The following is a 22,730-nucleotide window of genomic DNA, read 5'->3' on the forward strand; positions in this document are numbered from 1 at the left end:
AAATGTAGAACATGAAACCATATCAGTAAACTTTCTACTCTTGCGCTAAATCCAGTGGTCCCTTCTGCACTTTGGATACTTTACCCATGTGTGGTTTCATAACCATCTGCATCAATCATTTGGAAAACGCTGTTCTTACTGAGGTATGCAAGTCTTCCAAATGTTGACACATTTTATTACATAATACTTAACACATCACATTCATTAAGTCATCATCACTCATTAGCAGTGTCATTAAGTATGGAAAGTTGTTGAGCTCATGGAGGTATATAGACAAATTTTCTGCAATTCTAATTTTGGTTTTAAAAGTTTACCATTGGCCAAAAAATACCAGCCTGATTTTCCCTTGACATTACCACCTCATTCACTCACTGCTGAAGAAGAAGGAAAAAATCTGCCGAATATTTGCCCTTGAAGAAGTCGTATTGATAGTTTCTTAGGTCAGTCATTTGTCCCAAGTCACTCATGTCTCCTGCTGAGGGAGAAGGACTGCACCCTTTGGGGCTGAGATTTTACCCAGCATGCCAGAGTGGAGTTCTAACCTGCTTCCTAAGTTACACCTGCCCAAGAGAAAATTCTCTCACCTCAGTACCAGAGTAGTCCTTGACACAGAAAACAACTCCGTAGATGGAGGAGGGCTCCTTGGGCTGGACTCTGACTGCTTGGGTATTGGTCATTTAACTGACCTGTCAAGTTTATTGTGTAGACTTCAATCCTGTGATTTCTCACATTGTACTAGTCTTCACTTTTAATCAGAAGCAGAGTCCTGTCAGACACTTAGAGGCCCCGGGTCCAGCACTGAGCAGCTTAGCAGGCAGTATATTACTTAACTTCTGGCAGTCTCTGAAGTCACTTCCAACGGATGCAGGAGGAAGCGGGCTCTGAGGTGAATGCTTCGTCTGAGACTGAGACCCTGAATCCAGCGGTTATGGAACTGGCTAGGCGGTCACAGGTGCTGCGGTGAGAATTGCTGAAGTGTTATTTGTGAGCAGCATGAGCCAGAAGCCAAGAGATGGAGGCTGTGGTCACAGGCAGGGTGGGGGACGGCTGACTCTTACCAGGGAAGGTGGTCTTGGGGTACCTGGGAATCTCGGCAGATGATCTTGGTGACGAGGGGCCCTCAGTCTGGCAGTCATCAGGCATGGGAGTGGGCAGGAAGGTGGGTGTTAGAGGAGGCAGTTCTCTGTTCTGTGTGGGGGTTCAAAGTGAGATTTTGAGCCTGGAGATCCAAGCCAGCATTTTCCCAGTCACAGAGCATCTGGGGGTGTCAGGGAGCTTATCCACAGGAGGATTATTAGTTTATCATAAGGAGAAATACAGTGTGAACTTGGTACCTTGGGTCAGACCCATCGTCGTCAGAGCAAGAGTGACACTAAGGAGACTCACAGGTGAGCGGCAGCGCTGGTCACACTCTTGAGATCGTTACACTTTCAGACTGCAGGGTGAATGGTGCCCTGAGGACTGTGTCCTGCACGGTCTGCACAGAAGTGCGTGGCCAGGCCGAGTCTGAGGCTGCGGCTGGTTTTGGGAAGCAGACACAGGTGATCCGCTGCTGGGAAATGCTGGCCGCAGCTGGCTGTTGGGAATGGGAGGAAAGAGGAGCTGCCTATGGGTTTAGGGCAGGAGGAGGGGCATTAAGCAAGGACAGATGTTGGGCCACTTTGATTGCAGCTCCCTGCCTCTGCTGTCAGCCGTCTCGTGGGTTACAGAACTGGGTTTAGGGTAGATACTCAGTGAAAGGTCATAGGACTGTGCTGCAGCTACAGACCGGAGTGAGTCATTTTAGAATCCTTGTCCCTCTCATCTCAAAAATTGCCCTCAAGGATAGAAACCCTGCTTTCTTTTGAACCCAGCACCAAAAAGAGAAGAAGGTATGAGTTTGGCATTTCCCTTACTGTTCTACCCAGTTTTAAGTACTTTTCAGTCTCTAAGTAATTCATCATGGGGTGGGTGAGCTGAGCTGTTTTTTACCTCTGATTTGTGAAACTATCTTGTGATGTGGTTTTAAGATATCTTTTTAGATTTTGATGAAAGCCAAACATGGGTTTTTCATACAAGAAACATACACCATAATTTTTGCATATAATTTTTGGATGTCACTGAATTTACGTTGTTCCAAAACTGGGTATCAGTTCTTAAAACTGCTAATAGAGCTTGTTACTGTGATCTCAGTAAAATAATACATTTCCTTCTTGTATGGAATTAATTGCAATATCTGCTTTTCCATTTGAATTTTTTTCTTTTTTCACTGCTGAGGTTGGAACCAGGGCATTTATCACCAAACTACATCTCTGGGTCTTTAAGCATTTTTTATTTTGAGACAAGGTTTCACCAAGTTGCCCAGGCCAGTCTCAAACTTGAGAAGCTCTTGTCTCAGACTGCTGAATAGCTGGAACTTCAGATATGTACCACCATAGCTGGCTGAATAGTATTTTTTCTTTAGAAGCATTAAGGATTGAAACCATTGCATATGCATTGAGCTATAGGCTCAGCACTTCTTTTATTCTGTATTCTGACACAGGGCCTCACTAAGTTGTTAAGTTGCCCAGAATGGGCTCGAACATGCAATCCTCCTGCCTCAGCCTCCAGAGTGCTGACATTGTAGCTGTGTACCAGCATGCCTGGCTGAATAATATGTTAATACTTTAAAACAATGGTTAAGCTACTAACAGAAAGTGTTGTGATTTTCATTCAAGAATATTCTGCTTTCCATATGAGACCAATTGTAGTATCAGCTTTTTTGTTGGAAACATGCATATACATGTGGTTTTGGTTTTTTGTTTGCTTTTGGTGCTAGAAATCGAACCTGTAGTGAATGTGACCTACCACTGTGCCCCACCCCCAGACCTGTATTTGACATAGTGGGGTGGTTACTGGGGTTTTGGGAAGTACATTCCACACATCCCTGGACACAGATTACCTGAGGATTTTCCAGTTTACATAATGAAACTGTCAGATCTAGTGTGAAATGGAGATTTTTTTTTTTCTCTGTGAGTGCTTGTCTCTCTTCCCCCTCTGTTTTTCTCTTTCTTTTCTTCTTGTAGTGCTGAGGATTACACCCAGTGCCACAATAGACAGGAGCTTTGCCACTGAGCCCCTGGCGCCTTCTGCCTTCTGCCATCCTTCTAGCAGATCATCTTATGTCTCCTCAGGAGCGAAGTCCCTAATAAATGCTTTTCTCCTGATGAGCAGTTCCCTCTATCCCATTCAAATCCAAAATACTCTTTCCTCACTTTAAGTGTGTTATTCGCTGAATCCTGACATCTTGATCCTTTGAGGCAGGATTTATGTGCAGTTGGAGGAAAAGGGTCTCAAGAAGAAGACAAGGAGCAAATCTAACTTTATGGAATTTATTAGGCTGCACTTGGTCCCCTCGCATCACAGAGAAATAGTAAATAAGGCAACTGTAATACGTATGGAGCCCCTTGCTGAGCCTGTGCTTGCCTTCTTAAGGGCTGAGGCAGGAGGATTGCAAGTTTGAGCCCAGCCTGGGCAACTTGGCAACTTAGTGAGATGCTATCTCAAAAGTAAAAAGAGGGCCTGGCAGTGGGAGGAGGATGGGTTTTGTTTGTACACACACCTGCACATGCATCCAAATGCATACTTGCCTTTGGATCCCAGACAGTGCCAGGGGACAGAGGAAATGAATGGCAGGAATCTCTGGAGGTGTGGGATTCAGTCTGGGTCCCCCCTCAGTGGCTGACATCTACTGTACTGCTCAACCCTGAGAAAGGCCCTTGGTAAACCAGCAGGACTGGCGCGGCGTCTAGGCCTCTCAGGCCTCCCGCCTTGGTCACAGAGCTGCTGCTGCCCTCTTCTGGGGAAGCACTTTGACTGTGCAGCGTCATTCTGTGTGTTTGCTGAGCTTAGTTTTTCAAAGGACCTGCAGCTCTGAATGAGGACTGAATGATTTTCAGGATAGACCGAGTAGCTTGTGCTTTGAGAAAAGTCCTATTTCTGGAGATAAAATATATGATCACACACCACTCAGGAGGAATTTGGTTTTAAGGGAATTAAAAGTGAGATTAATTTGTTTAGTAGTGACATAGTGAGGGGATGTCATTGAGAATGAGAGAACTTGAATCCAGACCATCCATAAACCATGAGATTTGCCCTTTTGGACCTCAGTTTCTTTCTTTCTTTCTTTCTTTCTTTCTTTTTTTTTTTTTTTTTTTTTTGTCAAACCAGGAGGTTAGACTGGCTCCACTGTTTTCTGGAAGGGGCGAAGGGCATCAACAGGATGAGGCACTAAGCCCCTGCTCACCCTCAGACCAGCTGAGGAGCGTAAAGCTGTTTTGTTTATTGAGTGTCAAATAAGATACTTCAGGAAAAAATGCCCTCAAAAGTCTGCAAGTCTCTGGACTACATGATTTCCAAGATCCCGTCCAATTCTAATGTTGTGATTTTATGAACTTGAAATTGAGTCAGAAACTTGGAAGCTGAAATCACACTGCCAAAAATGTCTCTCTGTAAGCGCTGTGGATGTTTTGCAGGCGGACAGTCCAGAGGACATGCACAGCTGGATTAAGGAGATTGGGGCAGCTGTCCAGGCCCTCAAGTGCCACTCCAGAGTAAGTCACTTCCTTCCTGTGCTGCAGTGTCGATGGAAAGATAAATTCTACTTAAGCGGATATGTTGTATTTGGTGCTGTAGGCTGGCAGCCCAGGCTTGACATGCAGCTGAAGCCACAGGCTGACTTGTTTGTTTTTCTCTTTCTGCTAGTTTGGGTACAAATTTTCTTTTTGTTTTTTTAGTTGGTAGAGGGGGTGAGACAGGATTGGGCAGAGACATGGAATTCCTGATGTCTCTTACAAGTCTCACCCCAAGTAGACCCTGACTCAGGGTCTCGCTGCGTTGCCCAGGCACACAGGGACCCTTCTGCCTCAGGCTCCTGAGTAGCACATGCTACCATGCCTGGTCTGCTAAATGTGTTCGATTTTTATAGACAGCTGTCTGAACCCGTGAGGTAGTGATCCTGGCTGGGTACTCTTCCTGGTGCTTTGAGAAAACATTGTCCTTTATTTTCCTTCATCTTTCTTCTTTTTTATGTTTCTAGGAAGTATCTTTTTCTAGATCCATTTCTTTGACTCGACCTGGAAGCTCCAGCCTCCCAGGTGGGCCTAACTCTGTCTTGTGCCGAGGACGGCCACCTGTGGAAGACAAAAAAGCCCTCTGCAAAGCCCCCTCGACAGCCTGCTCCTGGCAACCTTGGACACCTGTCCCCCAGACCGGGGAAAAGCTGCTGCCTGCAGAGGAGACTACAGAGGACTCTCTGTTCCTGCCTCGACTTGCGGAAAGCAGCGTCACTGGGGTGGTGCCAAGCTCCCGGATGAGGCACAGATCAGAGCCCCAGCACCCCAAGGAGAAGCCATTTTTGTTCGACCTTGACGATGAAAGCATACGGACCTCTGATGTGTGACATTTTGTGACGAGGCACAGTGCATGGCAGGGGAGGGACAGCGGAGGCAGGGCTGGACAGAAAGAGGCCAGGACTCGGGTTCTCTGCCTTGCTGCAGGTTAGAGGCCTTGGTGGTGCTTGTTGTCCTGTGGGTATCCTATGGGAGGGTCCATGCAGCTGGCTTCTTTGATATTATCAATGCAGTGTATTTAATTTAGGAAAATCATTAGGTTAGATCTGTAGGGCATACTCAGTGGATACTGTGCTGCCTCTTGTCAAATTCCAAGGTCTTTCTGGTGGGGTCAATTTAACATCTCCTTTCTGGAAGCAGTATGGAGTCCAGTTATTTCCCTAGCCAAGTTCTATTTCTTTGTCTTTGTTCTAGTTTCTTCCTTTTATTTCAATCCAGGCACGGGATTTTAGGCCAGTCACTTGGTTTTATACTATTTCTATTAATTGGCTGAAGTTTGTGAAGCAGGAGGGTGGCAGCTGACCCCACTGAAAGGAGCTGGGGTAGAGTAGACCCAGGCTCTAGCTGGACTGGGGTCCACCCCAAGAGGCAGTTCAAATCCTGAGGGTCTGGAGGGCAGATCCCTCAGGAGACTCCCAGGAAAGAGGTGGGGTCTGTGTGAGGTATGGGGAATAATCCAATGCCAGTGGATTAGCCGGTTTTAGAAATTACTCTGTTCTCCTTTTGATGGTCTGTAACCCCCCAGTGCTGCAGACATAGGTGGCACCAGTCAGTAGATGTGTCCTACCCAAAGGGTGGGCTTACCAGTGTTAAGTGCCAGGGCTTTTGAGAACAGAACAGACGTCTCCCTCAATATGGTGTTGTGTGAAATGTGTGGAGGAAATCTGGTGAATGTGTGAAAATTCACGTGTAATAGCTTGATCTCTATCTCAGTTTTAGAATAACTTACAGGAAGATGTTGAGAAGAGATGGGTGATGGTTTGTCCTGCTAAGCTTTTTAAATCCATGTTTTCCAGTCAAGAAAAAAGTTCTGGTCTTTTAAATGAACCACCTGTCTGATATTAAGTGCTGTGTATCATCTATACCCTGCAGCTTCACCTGCTTTTTGTCCTTTTGTTGTTCGTTGGTTGCAGCTATACGTGCTTGCATGGTAAAATCTTGTACTTAACAGTGGGGAGATACAAAGCTAATCTTGTGATGTTTATATTCTTTAGGGGAATAGAGAATGGGTATAAACACATTGATTTTAAAGGTTCTGACTGGCTGTTGAGAGGTTTCCCAGCAGAAGAGCATCGGAGATTGAGTTTTCTACCTGTACTCTAGGGTGTGTCTTTTCTTTGGCACAAGGCACAGTTCCCAGGGCCCATAGGAGCACCTGTCTACCCAGCTTCTGCAGTGACTTGCTATCAGAATCTTACGAGGGTTTCCTGCAGTGATAGAGAATTTAGCTAATTACTAGCTGTCATTTTTACTTCATAGATCAATTAACTATATTTTAAATTAAAAATTAGCAACCGGAGGAAGAGACTAAGAGAAACATTTGTACCTTAGTAAATCCTGCTCCTTGTGTCCACGTCTGATAAAGAGGTGAACTCTCAATGAAGGGCTTATTAGTGTTTTCAGGAAAGCATGTTTCTTCTGGGCCCTGTGTCCCCTTGAAGCCTGGGTCACTTGGGCTTTTAGTGCCTTCACGTAGATTAAGTTTGGTCTATGGTTCTGGTCTAAAAATGATCTTTCTTTCTTTCTTTCTTTCGTTCGTTCGTTCGTTCGTTCGTACCAGGATTCAAACTCACAACCTCACGCTTACTGGGCAGGCGTGGTGCCACTGAGCTGTATCCTGGCCCCTCTGCCCGTGTTTCCTAACCTTCTGACCAATTTTAAACCACTGTCTTTTAGTGTGAGCCAAAGATGCTGCACAGATAACTGAAACATTTGCTTTTAATTGTTTGAAATGGAACCAAATGGAAAAAAATAAGAAAATAAGATGGGAATACAGGATAGGTAAGTGGTTAAATGCATAGGTTCTAGAATAAATCTGAATTTAATAAAACAAACTTTCATTCTTTGTGGAATGAAAGCCTGTGTCTGAGTTGCCCTTTCCCTTATTGCTGCTGAGTGATCACAAGCCCTGGTCCAACAGTATTCCAGGTGGGCTTCTCCTCCGGGAACTGCTTACCATCTATCTGTTCTTGAAAACTGGTAACTTGCTTCTCAAGGTCGAGTGATGGTTGGAGAAAATAGTTTGCCTTTGCTTTCTGTGAGACATGGAGGATAAGGAGGTACTTACCTTGGACAGTGGCCTCTGGTCACAATAGCAGAATTATACCTCTGTGTGTGACAGGAATGCTGAGCTCCTGTGAGAAAAAGGTCCAGCTTCTTGGTTTACTGGGAGCAAAATAATGTTTTCCTTTCTGAATATAAATGTTCCTTTTTTTTTTTTTTTTTTTTGTCTTTTTGAGACAGGGTCTTGCTATGCAGTTCAGGCTGGCTCACTTTGTAGCCCAGGCTTGTCTCGAACTTACAACGATTCTCCTGCCTCAGCCTCCCGAGTGCTGGGATTATAGGCATGAGCCACCATGCCCGGCTTATAAATGTTCTTGACATGGACCGAAATGACCTGATGTGTAATAGCAGAGTCAGTAGTTGAGCAGTGGAATTTGATAGGTTTGTTTTCAGTGTCAACCCGATAAACAGGCATATGGCAGCGTCAACTGCGTTTTGAAAATCAAGTTTCCCATATTAGCTTTGTTTGTTAACTTTGAACATGTCGGAAATGGGCAGGTTTATGACTTATTTTCTACCAGCATCTTTTTTTCTCCTTAGACCTGTTTGCTGTCTTTGCTCTGGCCTGTCACTCATGCTAGGTAGAGTCTGAATAAAGCGAATGTTCAGCCAAAACGTGCAGTTTGAGCCCTTTCCAGTCGCTTGCAATGGTTTGAACCAGGAGGTTTCAGCTGCTTTCAGTCCCGAGCTGAGTGCATGGAAACTTACGCTTCTCATTTTCTGTGATCTGCTAATTGGTGTGTAGCAGAAATAATTTTCTAAAACTGTTTTGTGGCTTGTTTTGTAATAAAACCAGTACTGAAATGTGACTGTGTGTTTTCCTAATGTGACCTTCTGGTCCTGGGCGGGTGATGGTCCCTGTCAGTCTGCCCCGAGAAGGCTGGGGCCTTCCCCGCAGGGGTGGCCTGGCCGGCGGGACACGCGTTGGGGGAGGTCTGCGAATGTGGATGGAGAGGTCTGCCAGGCTCTGCCCCTTAAAAGTCCGGAGCTGGTGCCCCGGCCGGGAAGACCTGCTGCTCGCTGCAGACCAGCTGGGAGCTGGAGGAAGGAGCCAAAACCGCAGGAGAGGAGGAGCGGATGAGGGCGCCACGGCTGCGCCCCGCCGGGCTCGCACGAGCCCTCTTGCTGTGGCTGCTGCTGCCCGCCGCGCCCGTGTGCGGGGCCCGGACCCGGGGACCCTGGGCCCCCGCTGGGCTCTGCCCTGCAGCGTGCGAGCCCACGCGCTGCCCCCCGCTGCCGGCCTGCTCGGCGGGCGCCGCGCCGGTGCTGGACCGCTGCCGCTGCTGCCGCGTGTGCGCAGCGGCCGAGGGCGAGGCCTGCGGCGGAGCTCGGGGCCGGCCGTGTGCCGCGGGGCTGCAGTGCCTGCCGGGGCCGGGCCGTGCCAGCTGCGGCTGCCCGGCGGAGGGCGCGGCCGTGTGCGGAAGCGACGGGCGTACCTACCGAAGCCTGTGCGCGCTGCGGGCAGAGAACCGCGCCGCGCGCGCCCGGGGCGCGCTCCCGGCCGTGCCCGTGCAGAAGGGCGCCTGCGGGGCCCCAGGTGAGCGAGGGGTCACTGGCTTCGTGCGCCCCCAGCAGCTCGCCGGCCTCCCTGCTTCGTCTACCCGAGTCAGTTCTGCAGTGGTTGTGTTCTTCTTGACTTTATCTTCCCTAGAAGTGTCCTTTACTGGCAATTTCGCCCCATTCCTCTTTTATTACTTATTTGTACACTTGATACACTTTATTATGGGCCGCATACTTCCCGCGTGCATTTGCTTTATGTTTATTGGTGAACGTGTGTGATGCGTAATAATCATATGCACCTTAGGAACCGCGCATCCAATGTTTATTGGCGCTTCCGGCCCACTCTCCTCGCCCCATCCCCATCCCATTCATCTTTTGAACGCTGTTTTTTTCATCGTTTTCAACTGGGCTGACAGTTGAAACCAGATTCTCTCAAAGAATAGGGGAGCCTGGAGGGGGGGGGGCAGGAGAGGGAGAGCACAGGGGAGCGAGGCCTGAGAGGTCCGAGCCAGACACCTGATGTGGTCAGAGCCAAGCCCCAGGTTTCTTCCCAGGGACCAGAAGCACAGGCTGGCTGCGGAGCAAGTATGACTTCATCGCTGCCGTGGTTGAGAAGGTAGCGCCGGCTGTGGTTCACTTGCAGCTGTTTCGCAGGTAAAGCACAGGAGGAGGACAAGCCCAGCTGGAGGCTGCTGAGGCGGGCCTCACCAGTATGCTTCAGGCGCTTCGCAAGCACAGTTGAATCCTAAAATCCACAAAGACCTCTGTGAAGAGACCCGGGGCTCAAAGGGGTTGCAGGGATGTGGCTCAGTGTACATCAGAACAGTGGCAGTACTGCATGCGTGCGTGCGTCGGTGTGTGCGTGCGTGCGTCGGTGTGTGCGTGCGTGCGTCGGGGTGTGTGTGTGTGTGTGTGTGTGTGTGTGTGTGTGTGTGTGTGTGCATAATTGTGCGTGCGTGCGCGTGTGTGTCCCCTGTGCAAGGTGCATTAAAGAGCAGGGGCACAGAGGGCTCTGGCTTCCAAATCTGAGTCGCTCCTGTGCACTTTGGTGGCTGGGAGTGTTCTTTTTCATTTTTCACAGACAAAATTAAAGGCCGGATATCAGAGCTGGCAGACTTCTTGGGGATCCTGCCTAGCGCCTCTTGGAAATCCTGCCTAGCTCCTGCACGCAAGGAGACCCATACCCAAAGCCTAGGATTGATTTCCCTGCGTCAGAGGGCTGGTTGGTCGTGGGAACTGGATCAAGATCAGACCCTTTGCCTCCCTCCCTGGATCCTCCATAGGGTGGCACTAGGCCCACTTTCTGCTAAAACATTGGGATTATGGTTTGCCTCTGTGTAGCAGAGATGGCCAGGGCATAGGGTGTGCAGTTCATTTATATGCGGAGAGGGTGGAAATACAGGCAGGGAAAAGCACTGTAGACGGCTGATAAAGTTAATGGGGCTACTGCAGTCCATGTGATGGCCTGGTGATTCACAGTAGTGAAAGCCCTGGACGGAAGCCCCTCTAATGTTCCTGCCTTCTGTTTACACCGTGTCTCATGGAGACAGGTCACACCTCAGCAGTAAGGACGAGGCTGCATCCAGCGGCTCTGGGTTCATCGTGTCTGAGGACGGGCTCATTGTTACCAGCGCTCACGTCCTCACTAACCAGCAGCGAATCCAAGTGGAGCTGCAGAGCGGGGTCCAGTATGAAGCCACTGTCAAGGACATTGACCATAAACTGGATCTTGCATTGATTAAGATTGAGCCAAATGTGAGTCTCTTAGGGCTTAACTGGACTCTGCATATTCGAGGATTTTCACCTGTGCTGCTCACTCATGACCACAGCAGAGCTTTTCTGTCTCGCATATGCTTTGTTCTAGGGCCTTTCTGTCTGTTCTAGTGTCTCTTTTGTTTTCTTTCATGCCTGTTTGTAGATCCCTGACCATTTCTATTAACTTCACAGCAGTCTCTTTTCCTTCTCCCCCTCTTTTTTCCTCTCCCTTCCTTGCTCTTCTATCCTTCAGCAGATGCCTCTTGTGGGAAAAAAATTGTTTCTCTGCATAAGAGAGCAGAAATTACCACAGTGGGATCTGAGCTGCTAAGGAACACTTTGAGATCCTTGTGACACCAGATGTGGTCTGCACACGAGCAGGAGGCATATGTGGTCTGAGAGCTTTTCTTTTCTTCTTTTTTCTTATTAGTTTATACAGTTCAGGTTGGCCTTGGGCTCACTTTGTAGCCCAGGCTGGTCTCAAACTTGCAATGATCCTCTTGCCTCAGCCTCCTGAATACTGGGATTGCAGGAGTGCACCACCATGCCCGGCTGGTTTGAAAGCTTTTTAGAACTGTAGAACCTCAGTCTCCACTCTGCTGACTCACATCTGCATCTTGATGAGATCCCAGTGTCTCAGTGTTTTGTGTGCTAGTTTGAAAAGTGCTGCTCGGGCTGATCTCCTTCCTATTTGTGGCTTCTTCACTTTGACTGTCATCTGTTGAGCTATTATGGTATGAAGTGAATCACTAATGTCAATTTGTGTTCATTGGTTACTTCACTGGTGGTTTGCTAATAGTAATTTCTATGAAGTAACAATTTTCCATCTTGAGAGACTCTTAATCATTGTAACAAGTGAGAGCTTGGTAGCAGTTGGACTTTGAGGAAGAAGCAGCTGTAGATCCAGTGTGGAGTGGGTTCCTCCTCTTCCTCCTCTCCCCACTCCCCTTTTTTTTCTCTTTTTGGTGCAGGGGATTGAACTCATGACCTCGTGCTTGCCAGGCAGGTGCTGTGCCACTGAGCTCTCTCCCTGGCCTGGGAGGGGTACTTCTTTGAGAAGTGCAGAATGATAGGAAATAGTGCCACACATTTGCTACATACAAATATTCGCTCAGCTGGGTTTTTTTTCTTTCTCCTGTCCTCCTTGCTCTTCTGGACCTGCCTATAGACCGACCTTCCTGTTTTGTTGCTGGGAAGATCATCAGACCTCCGAGCTGGAGAGTTTGTGGTGGCCTTGGGCAGCCCGTTTTCTCTGCAGAACACGGTGACTGCAGGGATCGTCAGCACCACACAGCGAGGAGGCAAGGAGCTGGGGCTGAAGGATTCAGACATAGACTACATCCAGACTGATGCTATCATCAATGTAAGTCGTGGAGGACGCTGACCGCAGCCAGAAGGCACTGGTAGTGCTCAGGGAAAAGGAAACTTTCTTTTGGCTTTTGGGAGGTATGCAGGGCAGTTAGATCCCTCGAGAAGAACAGAGTGCCACGTTATTAGAGCTGAGCAGGTTTGTTGTGATAATTGCTGTGCCCACTTTTGGAGGGTCCCTCGGGTTTATCATAGAGGTCAGCACTGCTATAGAGCGAGTGTGAGGCCCTCTTGTGGTTGGTCTTCATCAATACTGACTTCAGTACTGGGGTGATAGGTGGCAGCATTTGCCTGCCTTGGGGAAAGAACTCACTTAGAACCAGCTGATCCTGGGAAGAAAGCTCAGTGGAAACTGTATAAATGACGGGGGGAAACGTATTCATTGGCTTTACTGATGGCTTCTTCAACTTGTGTCTTTAGCACGGGAATTCTGGGGGGCCCCTGGTGAACTTGGTAAGTAGCTATTTATTTTCCTTGCTTCTTCAGGTTCCTTCCTAACTTTCAAAGATTTCCCAAATTCTATAACACAAAGTTGGATGCCCTCCTTGTATAGAGAGTGGTGGAATAAAACTTTCCCATTCTGGGATCTTAAGTAAATGGTTAGGGAAAGAGTCAATTTGATGAATTTATCATCAGGATGATGCATTTATCATCCTGGTGTGTGATCTCATCTGACAGCAGCAGGGTTCTGACACTGGCTTTCTTCAGTTTCCCTCTTCAGCATGGCTTTTGTTTGGATTGAGGAGTTACCAAAAGCCTGGATATTAAGCCCAGATTTATGCCAAATAACCAACTGTCCTATGTAATGTATATCTCTGAAGGTCTCCCTGCTGCTGCATATGAAGAGGCTTTCTTCCTGTAATAAGAATGAACAGTGTGTATGTTTTCAGTCTTGACTTGCTTGTAGGTGACAGAAAGTCACAACTCAATTGCATTGTTCAGTCATGTATTTTTCAATTTTTAAAATTTTAAAAATAACTACTGATTTTATTAGTTCACGCTTGCAGGGCATGATTACATTCATTGTGGGAGTTGGTGCATAATATGTGCTTTATTTATTTTTTTTTTGGCTTTTTTTTCGTTTTTATCGGTACCAGGGATCGAACTCACGACTGCCTGCTTTCAAGGCAGGTGCTTATGCCGCTGAGCTAAATCCCCAGCCCCAATATGTGGTTTATTATTCTATTTTAAGCAGCATCTGTAGTGGAAATGCCAGGGTTTCTGGTTGTTTAAATATATGTGAAACCCTAAGCAAGTGTAATGCTGTTTGACTCCTGCTTTCTCTGAGCTTTGGAACTGACTGGTTTTGTTTCTTCTGTAAATATTACATTTTTGTCGTCTCACTGTCGTAGTCGTCATCATCATCATCGTCATCATTATTTGCAATACTGGAGCTCGAGCACAGGGCCTTGTGGTTGCCAGGCGAGCACTCTACCACGGAACGACATCTCTAGCCCTTTTTATTTTACTTTGAAACAAGATGGTGTTAAATTCCCCAGGCTGGTTTCAAAGTTTCAATCCCCTTGCGTTAGCCTCTTGTGTAGCTGAGATTATAGACATATGCCCTGACACCTGGCTACATTTGCTTTTAAGAGGATTAACTCTATGTGAAATTATGGCGTGAATTTACTGGTAACACTGCCTACCTTCTCAGTTAGATAGCAAGCTCACCAAGAGTAGGGATAAAATGCAGATTTTATTACATTAGAATCTACATGTTAATATGATGAGAATCTCCTTCCTATCCTTGCTGTTACCTAATAAAGCTAAAGGATGATGAAGGGCATGAGAAGAAAAGTATTTTCTGCCTCACAGCTTTAGCTCGGCAGACCTTTCTTCCCTGAGGTCAGTTTTGCTAACAGTTTTGAACACTTGCATTGAGTTGTTCCTGAACATCCAACAGCTTTTTGTCTTTCCTGTGTTTTATTTAAGCAATAAAAAGGCACATTTTCCTTGTCCTCTTATTTAACATAAACTGTGGCTCACTTTTAAAATCAGTATAATTTACTGGATGAAAAAATGAGTTCAAGATCAATAAAAATACCTCAGCGGCTCGGCCCTGGAGAAAGGATAACTTTGCATCTGTGCATTTCCCTGTTTCCTCCGTACCCCAGCACACCGATCACCCAATAAAGTGACCTCTGTGCTCTCTAGTGAGGAGACCACATTTCCTCTTGCCCTTGTTTTGCAGCCCTAAGTGAGGAGCCCCACTCCGTCCTCTCCTTGTTCTGCATCGCACTGTTCAGTCTGCAAAGCTTCATGACTGAGTTGTGTTTCTTCCCTCCCTCACCAGGACGGCGATGTGATCGGCATAAATACACTGAAGGTGGCCGCGGGGATCTCCTTTGCGATTCCCTCAGATCGAATCAGTCAGTTCTTGGCAGAATACCATGAGCGCCAGTTGAGAGGTGAAGGGTTTGGTTCCTTCCTGTGTTGCTCAGAAGCTCTCCTTCTTTTGCTGAGATGGTGGTTTGAATTCTCTACAGGACTGGATTGTTGGTTCTCAGATTCTATCATGGTTATTTGGGTGGCCATGTGGGGACTAGGCTCCAAAGCAGGAATGAGGGGTACCCGGAAGTCCATGGACAGACTGGAGGCCGGAGGTGTGTTTGTGCTGATGTCAGGGGTTCTAGGAAGCATGCAGTTCATGGCAGAGAGCATGCAAGGGCAGCTCCAGTTACGAAGATACTCAGGGACTTGGGTGTGTTTTAAGCTGTGCTTCAAGGAAGGAAACAAGTTTTGTTGTTAGTTACACATTATTGTAATTTTCCTTTCCAGGCAAGACTCGTTTGCAGAAGAAATATCTGGGTCTGCGAATGCTGCCTCTCACTCTGAAGTAAGCGTGACTTTGGCTCTGACTGGCTTGTTTCTCTGAGGCAAGTCAAAGCTGGATGATTTGGATAGAAAAGTTAATGCACTAGACTGACTGCGGTAACCATGGGCTCTGTTTGTCACAGGACGTGTGTCTGACCATGCCTATACCAGCATTCACTGCTAAGAGTGTCTTGCTGGAGATACACTGGATCATGTCCAGTGGTCTTAGGCTTTAATATAGAGGGTGTCCTGGGCTCCCGTGAGCCTTGCGCAGGACAGACAGGGGACCTAGTAAGAGTTCTAGGCTCTTACTAGGCTTCAGGAGATGACTTCATGTGCTAACCTTCTTGCTTCTCCTAGCCTTCTTCAAGAAATGAAAAGGCAAGATCCAGATTTCCCTGATGTGAGCTCTGGGGTTTTCGTATATGAAGTGATTCAAGGAACAGCTGCAGAGAGGTCAGTGCAGGTTTTTCTAGAATTCCGAGCTCTTTCGGGATGTGTGCAATGGTGAATGCATGGAGTTTTGGACTTGCTCGGTCCATTTCCTTGGCTGCTGCCTACACATCATGTGTGTTGAACACCTGAGATATGGCCAGAGTGACTCCATGTCTTAGTCACTTTCTTGTCCCTGGTATACTATATTTGACACCATCACCTAAAGGAGGACAGGTTTGTTTTAGCTCATAGTCATGGTCCTGACTGTCTGACTCCACAGCAGAAGTGGCACGGTGGTGGTTGGGTCTGGCGAGAGATAGCTGCTCATGTCATGGCAGCCAGGAAGATGAGAAGGAGGAGAGAGAAGATGGGGAGAGAGAGATGCCCTTCCATGTCACGTGCCAGTGACCCACCTCTTCCAGTGAAGTCCTGCTTCCTAGTACCACATTTATCCATACCCCCCACAGGCTAATCACCCATCAAAAGCCTTGCCTATAATGCATGAGGCTCAGGACACATCTAGATAGAAACCAAAACATTCAGGACCTCAGTTTAAAATTTAATTTTAATTGATTGAATGGAAAAAGTCCATAATCAGTATATAATAATTTCCCATTTCCCTTTTTGTTTTAGAAAGACTGTTCACCTTCATCCTTGCATTGTGTAAAATACCATGATTATATAATGTCCCTATTGGGCATGAGTTTTTTCAAGCAGATTTCAAAGACTTATACAAAACAGTGTGCAATATCCATGGAAAAATTTAAGAATGTTTCTTACGTGTCAAAATGATAATGACAGTCAGTTAAATAAAATACATTATCAAACTTCATACATTTAAATTTTTTAAAAAGGTGGCTATCAGAAAATTTACAATGACATATCTGCCATGTTTCTAAGGGGCAATGCTGATATGTCAGTAGTAGAAGCAATTAATTTTGCTAGAATTACCAAATTTTTTGTAGCAGTAAGGTTTGAATCCAGGGTCTCATGCATGCTAGGCAAGTGTGCTACTGCTGAGTCGCATTTCTAGCCCCAAATCTACCTATCTGTCTTCGTCACCATCATGTTGCTGAGACACAAAACCCAATAGCTGCAGTATCAAAGAGGAAAGGTTTATTTTGGTTCATAGTTTCATTCCATAGTAAGCGAGAAAAACCGGATGACAGAGGGGCCTGGCGGGGGAACAGGAGCTCAATTCAAGGAAGCAGGGACAAGGGAGGAGCTTGGAAGGAAGACTCGCCCTGCTGCAGTCTGTCCTCAGGGTCTCCTCCTGCAGCCTCCTCTTCCTAACAGCACATTCAGCTTTGACCCTTCAGTGGATGACATCCCAGGACTGGGTCACAGGAGAATTCTGGGGGCATTTTAGATCTAACCATAACACTACCCTTTTAGATTAATTATTGCTTAGTAAGTATTAACTCTTACACTACTAAGTAGTTAATCATTAAGTATTAATGAGGGGTAGATGTTAACTAATAGTAAATAATTAAATAGTTTACAGTTAAATAATTAGTAGTTAATAAGAATGGGAAGAATCTAGAGTATGTAGCGTTAATAGGCAGGTGGGCTGTCACTTCCTGGTTGGTGCGTCATTGTGACTTTGATGAAAGAATTCAGTACAGACAAATAGGTGTATGTGCAGAAGTCTAGGAGAGTTTATTGCAGAGTAGAGGTACAGAGAATTCACCTTCAGGTGAGGTGGGCAGCACCACGCAGGTATCTGTGCCCGTGTGAGTGTGGAGGTCTTTTTACACTCTCTCAGCTCTCCTCCTGGCCTTTAGGGAATGAGGGTGGTTAGTATGCTCACGTTTTCCTGGAGGTTCTTCGGAATGTCGATACCTGAGAAATGTCTTCCTTGTTATTTTCAGATGGTCAGGGTTCTCTCAGAAGCTATAATCATGTAAGAAACTTAAACATCTAAATCAGATCTCTGTCCAAAGTGGGGGTGTCTTTAAAGAATGTTTGCCTTTCTGGGGTCATTGTGGTATGGTTATAGTAGTCAAGTATGCTGAATGTGTTGTTCTACAAACAGAGGTTGTATGTCTCAGGTCTGAGATTTAAGAAATTATTATAGCTGTATCATACACTGAGGTCATTGTTTCTTCATTTAACTAACTGGCACATCCTACTATTTGGTTCCATATTTTCCCTCAGGGCTGCTAATGTCTAAGTATCTGCCTAACACTGTTTGTGTGTATTGTAGGCCTAAAACACTGAGCTCTAGATGACAGTGTCATAAAATCAAAAAGCAGCCCTAAAAGCTTCTCTAGTTGACTTTACTGTTTAGAACATTTAATATCAGGGAAGAGGTGGCTTGTCCTATATATATTATTCTTCTTGATCTCCTACTTCTTCATTATTTTTCCCTCACTGTTTGTTTTTCAAGATCTCATCTGTTGTAGACAACTACACCTCTTTCGTAGGTAGAAAGCAAGCATAGGTACTGACTGTTCAGCATGGCTAAGTGTTAGCTCTCACATTACTGCAGTTGGCTTGTCCTGGGCTTTCCCAGACTTTCCAGATTCCAGCCCTGATTTCTACCCCCTCCCCCACTCCTTATTTTTAAACTTCTGGTCAAAGGCCAAAATGACTGCTTTTAGTTGAGTTGTTGGTGTGTAATCAGGCCATTAGCATCAGCAGGGGTTGATAAGAAAGCAAAATCAAAGTCCCCACCTTCTGTCCACTGAATCAGAATCTGCATCCCCTTCCTTTGTGGTGCTGAGGAGCAAATGCAGGGCCCTGAACATGCTAAGCAAGCATCCTCCTGCGGAGCTACACCCTCAGCCAGAATCTGTGCTTATGACAAGAGGTGGCCCTGAACTCACTCTGTAGCCTAGGTTGTCCTTGAACTCACAGTGATCCTCCCCATCCTGTCTCTCTACTGCTAGGATTACAAGCATGTGCCACCATGCCCAGCTAAAGTGTTTTTTAAAAAATTTATTTAGAGAAAAACAAAACAGAAAAAAGGGTAGAAATAATAAAGTATTTTATCTATTTATTTAAGCCCCCAAAGTCTTATGATGTAGGGGTAATTTTTTGTGGGGAGCAGCTGTGATGCAGAACATTTAACTTAGAAAGTTATACTGTGAGTCAGAGAGACGTGGACCCTGGCTTAATCCCTCTGTTCTGCTTTTCTTGCTCCTGAGTGGCATCATGACTTAGTGGCAAGGAGATGAGTTTGCAAGTCTTAAAAGCCAGGGTATATTCCACTTCACCTCTGACAAGTTGTGTGACCCAGAGAAGGTCATTTATTTCACTTGAGTCTGTTTTCTCATATTTGGTGTGTAGCAGGTTCGAACTAAAAATGTGTAGGTTTCTTTTGTTGTTTTCCTAAGCACAGAGCTGCTGTGAATTATATTCTTTGTGCAGACAGTTCTAATCACACTACTGAGCTGTCCTTGTTCCCAAGGCCTTTCCTGAATGCAGCTCTATACTTGCTTCTCTTCACATCTACTTGTTTAAAGTTCCTATTTTTTTCCCTTTGTTTTGGTACTGAGGATTGAACCCAGAGCCTTGTGCATGGTGAGTATACACTCCTCCTGTTTCCTTTTTAAACTCTACATGGGTAATCCCACCACATTATCATTTGTATGTGTGTGTGTGCGCTTTCCACGTCCCTTAAACAGTTTCTTCTTGCGTCCTTTAATCTGATGACTTTCTTCAAGCATATTTTCATCTTGAAGACAAACCATCAGCCTGGCTACGTGTTTATTGCAGTTTCTTATTTGGAATTGCCTTTGTTTCTAGAATATATACTCTGTGTGAAGGAATATGTTGGACACAAACAGAATCACAATTTTTTGAAAAAGAAGCCTAAAATCAGAGGTTCAAATATTTAGACTTGAAACACTGAGAGTAGGTTTTTATTTATTGGAAGCAGCATTTCTATAATGCAGCTTAACATATCGTTCTGTTCTTTAAACTGTGGGATGCCCAAATCAAACTAATCAGAGAACAGCTGTAGGGAGAAAATGCACTCCTTAGGCTTTGCACTTTTGCTGGTGAGACTGGGAATGTGCCTGGGGCAGAGAGAGATCAGAGATGCATAGATGTTGAAAGCTACGCTATTCATTCCAAACCAAACCCCAAATATGGGTGGCATACACTTCTTATAACAATCTCAAAGGATTAACTTTATAAAGATAAATAGGATTGTTGTCCTCCGGGTGATTTGGTAGCATATCTTAGAACAGCCATGATATTTGGATTAAGGTTATTTCTGGTTTATTATGTTTGTATTGCCATAAGAAGGAGGTGTCACATTCTAGATGGGATAAGCAAAACGCTGCTTTGAACTTCATGGCGTTTCATTTTTTCTTCCTTCTCAGCTCCGGGTTGAGAGACCGCGATGTGATCGTCAGCATCAACGGGCAGCCCGTTTCCAGCACGGCCGATGTTATCGAAGCTGTTAAAGACAATGACTCTCTCTCCATCATTGTGCGGCGGGGCAGTCAAACCTTGTTTCTGTCAGTCGAACCTGACATAATTAGTTAAGCATCTTGCCTTAAAAGAGATTTAACAAAACCAAAGTTTGATAACCTGATTTGTGTTGAAGTCATGCACAGATGGCAGGTCTGTCTGGAGCTCTTTCTCATTAAGAAAAATGAATATTTAACAAGACGCAGGCTTGCTGCGTGGGCCGGGCTGGGTGTCACTGGCTGGAGAGCTGCTCTGCGTGTGGCAGCCTTTCCAGGCTGAGTGGAAGGGCGCAGTGCCGGAGGTCTGGGGGTTGATAACATTTTATTTACAGCTAGGAAACAACTAAAAAGTAGGCAGTTTTAAATAAAACCTCGACAGAAAGATACTTCGGTATTTGAAGTCTTGTCTATAACACACATAGACAAATAGATCTATTTACCAAATACTGAGAAACAACCTGAGTCCTGGGTGCAAAATTAATCATATGTTAGTAATACTTTCTTTAGTGACGTTTTCAAGTTCCATTGCATTTGTCCAGGGTTTGCGGATATGGAGAACTTTAGGAGTTAAACTGGAACTTAATACTGGGGGATTGTCACACAAGAATATTATTAATAACTCTCAACAGAAAAAGCTTTGGTCTCCAATGGCACATGTAACTGTGAAAAAATCTTTTACAAAATAGTTTCCTGATAATGTAAAGACTTCTAGTTTTTTTTACTGGAGTTCTTCCTGGCAATAATGATTTTAAAAAATGATTTCAAAGTTCATTTTTTTTTCAAGAAAATAACTTTTTTTGTGGGGGGTGGTACTGGGCTTGAACCCAGGGGCACTCTACCACTGAGCTACATTCCTAGCTCTTTTTATTTTTTTAAGACAGTGTCTCACTAAGCTAGCAAAACAACTTTTGGTGGTGTGTGCAAACATTTTTAGGGAGGGTTTTCTTTCTTTCTTTTTTTTTTTTTTTAAAGTGTGAGATAAGATGGGTTATGGTTTAAAAGTGATATCTTATTGTGGAATAATTCCTGGTTTTCAAACTTCCCCTAAAAATGAAGGGTTTTTTGGGTTGCTATTACTTTTTGGGTTTTTTTTTTTTTTTTTGCGGGGGTGGGGGGGGCGGGGAGGGAGTTTAGGGATCAATCCAGGACCTTGTACATACTAGGCAAGAGCTATATACCTGGGCCAAAACTAAGTTTTGTTTTGTTTTATTTTGAATTTGGTAACTTTGATCCTCTATTAAATTCTATGCAAAATTTCATATGTATGCATATTTATCTGAGGAATCTAGTTTCTTGACAATCTGTAACAATTATAAAATATTGCCCTAGAATATAGAGATTATATAATAAGAATCCACCACTTAATGCTGTTATAAGCAAGGTTAAGGTCAATATGATAACAGTATTTTTAAGAGAGAACAAAGTAATTTGTTGTAACTTTTCCCGCAGTTACCTCTAGTAATAGAACAGTGATCATATTAACCAGATATATGATGAACGGGGCAAACGATGTTATGAAATGATGGAACATTTTCAAGGAATTAATTTTTGGTCTTAAGTCAGCTATGAAAGTAAACTGAGAACTTCTACTTTCTCTGCTTCTGGATTTTTAATCCCACCTGCCCTTCTTTTGCAGCACGGGGAATCAAATCCAGGCCTTGCATAGGCTAGGCAAGTGCTCTGCTGCTGAACTATACTCCCAGCCCCCTTGTAAATTATTCCGAATAGCTGCTCTAGGTGTGGCTTGTACACAAACCCACCTTTTGTTTTACACTTGATTGCAAAGGATGGAAACTGAGTTTTTAAAACCATTTCTTGTTCCATCAAGAACATTTCCTTTCATTCCTAGTGAATTGGGAATGCAAAAGTTTAACTGTATCTCTTTCTGACTGTTGTAGCCCACTGTAAGAGCTTTTAATCATGCTTGTTTTGAAAGGATATGTTTAGTTTTTACTTGCTCTCATAAATCACCTAATTCTATCTTGATATTTGCTATTTTTTAAGTAGGAATATGTTTAAAAGGCATGGTTATTCTTTTTTTTTAGTACCGGGGATTGAACTTTCAACTTCATGCTCACCAGGCAGGCACTTATGCCACTGAGCTAAATCCTCAGCTCTCATTTTATCTTACCTAATTGTGAAGAGTTTTATATTCTTTTTATTACTGTATCGTACTTTACATGGGCTTCATAAATTGGAAGACACTGGTATTTTAGATAGGACAGTTTTGCCAAAAGAGATAGTTCAACTTATTGTCTAGTACTGTTGCACTTTCAAAATATAATTGAAATGAAGAAATTACAGGACTGCAAATATTGTCTCTGGAACATACTGTGTTTATAAACAGAGTGGTTCATTTCAGTGAGTAACTTTCAGCAAAACAAATATAATTTTGAGTTTCACTCTCCCTCCTGAAAATACTCATATAGCACTCTGGGTTGGAAAAATTTATCCAACAATTTAAATTGAAAAAGTGAGACTTTCATGTTTTAAAATCCATGGCCATTTCTATTTCTGCTAGAGTTTCTTTTTTTTAAATTGGTACCAGGAATTGAACTCATGACTGCGCACTTGCAAGGCAGGCGTTTATGCCGCTGAGCTAAATCCCCAGCCCCTCTGCTAGAGATTTTCATTGGCTCAGCTTTGGGTTGTCTCTGTATGAAGAGGGTCACAAAAGGCACACAGATAAAAACACTTACTTTACCTATCTTGTTGGGTCCCTTCCTATAAAGGACTGGAGACAGAGCAATGTATAGAAGTAAAGAATGTGGAAACTTGTCTGCAG

The 22,730-nt window shown here is 44.8% G+C and overlaps 2 protein-coding genes across 4 annotated transcripts in view; both read left to right on the top strand.

The window, feature by feature from the left end:
• Plekha2 (pleckstrin homology domain containing A2) overlaps nucleotides 1-8,461 on the top strand; it is a 65,136-nt gene extending 56,675 nt beyond the window's left edge. For all 3 annotated transcript variants that reach the window (XM_063240288.1, XM_063240287.1, XM_003462868.5), the window contains exons 11-12: nucleotides 4,494-4,571; nucleotides 5,057-8,461. In XM_063240288.1, coding sequence (XP_063096358.1) covers nucleotides 4,494-4,571; nucleotides 5,057-5,419 — 441 coding nt within the window. In that variant the 3' untranslated portion in view covers nucleotides 5,420-8,461. The remainder of the gene's footprint in view (nucleotides 1-4,493; nucleotides 4,572-5,056) is intronic.
• Nucleotides 8,462-8,599: 138 nt separating this feature from the next.
• Nucleotides 8,600-20,331, top strand: Htra4 (HtrA serine peptidase 4). The gene is made up of 9 exons (XM_063240286.1): nucleotides 8,600-9,189; nucleotides 9,707-9,806; nucleotides 10,703-10,907; nucleotides 12,076-12,270; nucleotides 12,696-12,728; nucleotides 14,569-14,683; nucleotides 15,054-15,111; nucleotides 15,450-15,545; nucleotides 19,856-20,331. The coding sequence occupies exons 1-9, from the start codon at nucleotides 8,730-8,732 to the stop codon at nucleotides 20,019-20,021; spliced, it is 1,428 nt and encodes a 475-aa protein (XP_063096356.1). The 5' UTR covers nucleotides 8,600-8,729; the 3' UTR covers nucleotides 20,022-20,331.
• Nucleotides 20,332-22,730: the final 2,399 nt, after the last annotated feature.

This window comes from Cavia porcellus, unplaced genomic scaffold (assembly GCF_034190915.1).
Source record: "Cavia porcellus strain 051 isolate PalLab524CR breed Dunkin Hartley unplaced genomic scaffold, mCavPor4.1 scaffold_29, whole genome shotgun sequence".
Lineage (NCBI taxonomy): Eukaryota > Metazoa > Chordata > Mammalia > Rodentia > Caviidae > Cavia > Cavia porcellus.

What these genes read in the sequence shown, in the direction of transcription:
- Htra4 (XM_063240286.1), top strand. Translation starts at nt 8,730, where the DNA reads ATGAGGGCGCCACGGCTGCGCCCCGCCGGGCTCGCACGAGCCCTCTTG. An exon ending in GGGGGCCCCTGGTGAACTTG is followed by an intron (nt 12,729 to 14,568) that starts GTAAGTAGCTAT and finishes CTCCCTCACCAG; the next exon opens with GACGGCGATGTGATCGGCAT. An exon ending in CAAGGAACAGCTGCAGAGAG is followed by an intron (nt 15,546 to 19,855) that starts GTCAGTGCAGGT and finishes CTTCCTTCTCAG; the next exon opens with CTCCGGGTTGAGAGACCGCG.